Source organism: Gallinula chloropus (genome assembly GCF_964237585.1).
Source record: "Gallinula chloropus genome assembly, chromosome: 4".
Lineage (NCBI taxonomy): Eukaryota > Metazoa > Chordata > Aves > Gruiformes > Rallidae > Gallinula > Gallinula chloropus.
In genome coordinates this window covers 69565457-69570427 of record NC_140088.1, presented here as the reverse complement: position 1 = coordinate 69570427, position 4971 = coordinate 69565457, and the positions used below count along the sequence as shown (strand labels likewise).

The 4971-nt window shown below is 56.4% G+C and overlaps 1 protein-coding gene across 1 annotated transcript; it reads left to right on the top strand.

Moving 5' to 3' along the window:
• The first annotated feature begins 1241 nt into the window (after window positions 1–1241).
• On the top strand, window positions 1242–3496 carry H2AZ1 (H2A.Z variant histone 1). Its single transcript, XM_084262711.1, has 5 exons — window positions 1242–1374; window positions 1810–1887; window positions 2284–2397; window positions 2832–2961; window positions 3104–3496. The coding sequence occupies exons 1-5, from the start codon at window positions 1372–1374 to the stop codon at window positions 3163–3165; spliced, it is 387 nt and encodes a 128-aa protein (XP_084118837.1). The 5' UTR covers window positions 1242–1371; the 3' UTR covers window positions 3166–3496.
• The last annotated feature ends 1475 nt before the right edge of the window (window positions 3497–4971 follow it).

The window sequence follows — 4971 nt, the reverse complement described above, 5'->3', positions numbered from 1 at the left end:
GGGCAGCCTCGTGTCTTTGCTCACACCATGTAGTAATGCCTTATGCCAGGTGTAATCTCCTTCAGGCTGCTTCTGAAGTGCTTTGCACGCTAAGGCAATTAGCTTTACTGGGGAAGGCTTTCACCCACCCGGACACACAGCAGATCTAAAGCAACACGAGTAAAGGCACAGCAGAGCTCATCTCGGTACGGGAATGGGGCCTGGCAATAGAGAACCCCAAACAGATGAGCTTGGTGACTTGAGGCAACCACCCTTCCCGCCAACCATCCCACCGAGTCCCAACCCCATCCCCTGCCTGCACAGCTGCCGCCGCCGCCGTGCGTGAAGCTACAGCCAAGTCTGTCCCCGTCTAGAACGCCCCGGGCGGGGGAAGACCGGCGGGACCCGGCCCTCACGCCTCGGCTTAGGGGGGGTGAGCGGCGGCCGGCGGCTCTAGGGCCGGGCGTTGGGTGATAGCGGGCCGACGTCGCGGCCTGCGGGTAGGGCCGCCCGCGGCCTTAAGAGCCGACCGAGGGGATGCCCCCGGCGCTCGTTTCGCCTCCCAGAGCGCTCCGGATAGGCATGGGAGTTACAATTTTATTTGTGTTTCACTCCAGTCAGAGGGCGATACCCGCTCTCGGGGACTCGTGAGGCAACCCCCCCGCCAGGCTGCAGCGGCACGCCCGAGAGCCCGCCCTGTTTGCGGCGGCCGGACCAGCCTGGCGGGAGTCCAGCTCCTCCGCGGGAGGAGCCCTGTCGGCTCCCCAACCGGCACTGGCGCCGCTGGAGCGCATCTCCGAGCCGGGACAAACGGGGGCTGCGTCTCCGTTCCCCAAAATAACGGCGGAGGGCGGAAGGGGGCCTGGGGGATGCATCGAGCCGGGCAGCTCGATGGGGGACGCCAGCCCTAGCGCCGGCCAGAAAAACGGGGGCAGGTCGCGGCCACCACAGCCAGGGTAGGGAGAGCCCCTCGCAGCAGAGGGGACGTGGGGCGGGGGCGTTGCCCGGGACTGAGGCCACCGCTCTCCTGCACCATCACAGAACACCTCCCCCACCGCTTTCAATATCGGCCTATCCCTTTAAATAGGGGCGGGGGTTGGAGGGGGCTCTCTGCCTCTCTCGCACCCGGCAACCGTGAGGCTGGCTCCGCCCCGCCATTGGTTGTCGCTGGGGGAGAGTGGCCCGCCCCCGCCCGCAGCCATTGGCTGGGGGCGAAGCCGAGGTTCCCGGATGCAGGCGCGCTCGGTGCTTATAAAGGGCCAGGGGAAGGCGGGAGCGGGCGCAGTTTGAATCGCGGCGGGTTGGAACAGGTCGGTGGTGTCGCCTGCGCTCCGTGGGTGTGGGACGCTCTCTTCCTGTCTGCCTCTGCGTGGCACTGCGGTCCGGCTCGCCATGGTGAGGAGCCTGGGGTGGGTCACTGGGGCGGGGGCGGGAGGCTGCCCTCGCCGCCGGGGAGTGATAGGGAGCGAGGTGATGGGGACGTTGGGGTGAGGCGGCAGCGCGTGCCGCCGGGCGCCTTACCTGGCGGCAGGGAGTGAGGGGGCAGAGCGGGGCGGGGGGGGGGGGTCGCGCGCTTCTGGCACCGCCGGGGAGAGGGAGTGGCGGCCGCGCATGCGCCCGGGCAGCGGCCTGTGCCGTTAGGTGTAACGGATAGCGCGCACGCGCCTTGGCATCGCGCGTGCCGCCTTGCGGGAGAGGAGGGGGGCGGCGAGGGGGAGCGCATGCGCTGGTGGGCCGGCGCGGGCGCTTGGCCGCCTTCCCTCGCAGGTGCGGCCCTGTGGGGGGTCGTGTCGGGCGGGGCAGCTCTTACACGTCTCTTCTCTCTACTAGGCTGGTGGTAAAGCTGGGAAGGACTCTGGAAAGACCAAGACCAAAGCTGTGTCCCGTTCTCAGCGGGCTGGACTGCAGGTTAACGGGGATAGGGGCATGGGCAAATAAAAGTCAGGTTGGCTTTCTGTCAGTTGTTGGTTGTACCTTGTGAAGCCTGCAAAGCCTGTCTGCTGTCCAGAGTGCTGTAAGGATCTGTTTAATCCTTGAGGGTGTTAATGTCTGGTTTCACTATTTTTAGACGCTTTGCGTACCTGCAGGAGGGAGGAGAATTCCCTTGTGGCCATTGCTACTGCATGTTGCCGAGACTATGAAGTTGGCATGCAGTATCCTTAGCTGGATTCTCAAGTATTGAAACGTAGTCTAGTATCAGTTGTGTTTCTGTCACTGCAATCTGTTACCCAGCATGTGCTTTAGAGTAGTTGCTTCGTTTTTATGGCTCTGTCAGAGCTTACGTGCGTTTCTGTTACTTTCCAGTTCCCTGTTGGTCGCATCCACAGGCATCTGAAGTCTAGGACTACTAGCCATGGGCGTGTAGGAGCCACAGCCGCTGTGTATAGTGCTGCCATCCTGGAGTATTTGACTGCTGAGGTAAAGCTCTTGGAATGGGTGCAAGCAAGTTGGTCAGCTCCAGAATAGCATGATGACTGGAGCCTACAGTATTTTGACAGTTTGTACTGGGCTGTGAACTCTTCATTTGGTTTGAACCAGTTTTAAGTATGTGCATCATCAGGAGATGATTAAATATGCGTGGGACCTTTTGCTCTGCACTTCATGCAGATCAGATAGCTGTGACTATAGGGAAGACAGGAAAGTATTTTATAAAAATGCGATGTTAGTGTGTTGTATCTGCTGTAAAACACTATGGTTTTGGGGCAGGAAAAACACAGAGCTGCAAAGGAGGAACCCTTTCAAAAGAGGCATTGTTTGCTAATAGCACATCTTGTGTAGGGAATACAATAGCAAAAGCAGTATGCTTGGTCTCACTTGTTTTGTGTAAACCTGTTTAAAAATGGTTTTCTCAGGTTCTTGAGCTGGCAGGAAATGCTTCCAAAGACTTGAAGGTGAAACGTATCACTCCCCGCCACTTGCAGCTTGCAATTAGAGGAGATGAAGAATTGGACTCTCTCATTAAGGCAACAATTGCTGGTGGTGGTATGTAAATTGTTTGATAACTGAGAGTTAGGTGGTCAGAACTCAAGCAACCTTTAGTCTGTTAAATACTGTTGTTTATTTGAAGTGCACATCTTAGGACAATTGAAGAGAAATAACAGTCTTAATTATTGCTCTCTCTTAGGTGTAATACCGCATATCCACAAGTCTCTCATTGGAAAGAAAGGACAACAGAAAACTGTCTAAAGGATACCAGGATTCCTTGTTATCTCAGGACTCTTAAGTACTTAATTGTCCAGTGTTGGTGATTCCAGTGGACTGTATCTGTGAAACACAATTTTGCCTTTTTGTAACTTTGAGAAGCTAAAGCTCCCTTGAGCTTTCTAACAAACCAAATTTCTGCATTGAAGTCTTAACCATATTTAAGTGTTACCATGGCTTCAAAGAAGCTATTGTATTTGTAGTGGGTTTTGATTGAGCTGACTGGTTTTAGATTGGTTTAAGTAAAGGAAATGTTTGGTTTTGTACAGACTTTTCATCCACTAGAGTGGAAATATTCAATAAATGTTATATCAAGACTCACTGTCTCTTGTCTGCTACCTGAAAATTACTTGGTCTTGACTGTGCAGCTTTCAGTGTCTTTCCAAAAAGCTCTGCTGGGGCTGTGGGTAAATGCAGCCCTAGAATGCTGCACTTGGTAAATACCTTCATGTGAAATGGCATGAGGGTTTTATCCTGCAAAGGTATGTCTTTGTGAAGTGAGCCATGTCTTTGTGAAGTGAGCCGGTGGTGCAGTGCAGCAGCTGCCTTTAGCAGGGCAGATGTAAGGGTGGTGCAAATTAAAGACAGTTTTGCTTGATGTCAGCCTTCAGAGGGCAGTGATCTGTCATGGAGGAGGAAGGTGGCAAAAGCAAGAATGCTGAAAAGCCAAAGCTTTTGCTATGGCAGAGCCTGACCCCTCTCACTTTTTGTGTAAAAGATGAGGGGGAGATACCCTTAAGTGTTTACCCTACCTGTGCTGGGCTGAGGCCCTGGAGCAATAAGGGGTCAATTTATACAATTGGAGTTTCAGTTTTAACTTCTGCTGTACAATGGTGTACTCAGAAGTAGTGAATTAAAAGGGGGAGTTTAATTGGAGAAGGTCGGCTGCTTGTGTGTAAGGGAAACCTTGTTGTTGATGAGGCAAAGGTGCTGTCACTGCTGGTTCTGGGGGCTGAGGGTAGCAGTCTCCAGGCTTTCCAGAGCTACTCCAGTGGTGAAATGCTTCAACTGAGGTTCCGCATTGAACAGGCTAATCTGTTTCTGTAACCTCTCTTAGGTAATAATCTCTGCTACTGCAGAGTAGGGGGAAGGCACTGACCTAGATTGTGAAGGCTGGTTACCCTGTATTAACTGCTTGCCTTTTGGAGCGGTGGTGCTGAGTGTGCTGTTCTTAGCCACGCAGTTCTTGGCAGGATGTAATTGATATGGCTAATTACAGGGATAGTTACCAGGTACCTTAAAGCATGGCTAATGCACTGTAAACGGCAGTGCTTGGGCTCCTCTCGCTTCCCTACGGGCCGTGGCTAGCTGGGCCGGTGCGATGCTCCCCGGGCCGCAGAGCAGTGCTACTGTACAGCTGCCTGCCCGGCACTCTATCGCAGCTGGCTCCCTCTGGCGGCGGTGGGGCCCCGCGGGCGAGCGGCAGCCTTCCCGGCCGGGCCAGGCCCGCCGCTGGCTGCGGCGCGGCCCCTTGCCGGGGCAACTGCCGGAGCCGCGGGGCGGGCGGGCGGGGCGCCCCCGAAGCCCGGGCGGCGGCGCATGCGCATCGGCGCCCCGGAAACAGGCGGTGGGCCGGGCTGGTTGCCGGGGCCGAGCGCCGCGCTGGGGCTGCGGGTACCGCCGGCTTGGAGCGGCTCGGCGGGATGAGCCTTGCGGAGTGAGGGGAGCTCCTGCCTGCCTTCCCGTCGGCTTCGCTCCTCTCTCTGCTCCTCTGCCCTACCCGGCTCCGCTCTGGCTTCAGGCCCCTTCTCTCTGCGCTGCGGGGGGCGGAGGCGGCGGAAGGAGAAGCTC

What these genes read in the sequence shown, in the direction of transcription:
- H2AZ1 (XM_084262711.1), top strand. An exon ending in TGGAGTATTTGACTGCTGAG is followed by an intron (nt 2,398 to 2,831) that starts GTAAAGCTCTTG and finishes TGGTTTTCTCAG; the next exon opens with GTTCTTGAGCTGGCAGGAAA. An exon ending in GGCAACAATTGCTGGTGGTG is followed by an intron (nt 2,962 to 3,103) that starts GTATGTAAATTG and finishes GCTCTCTCTTAG; the next exon opens with GTGTAATACCGCATATCCAC.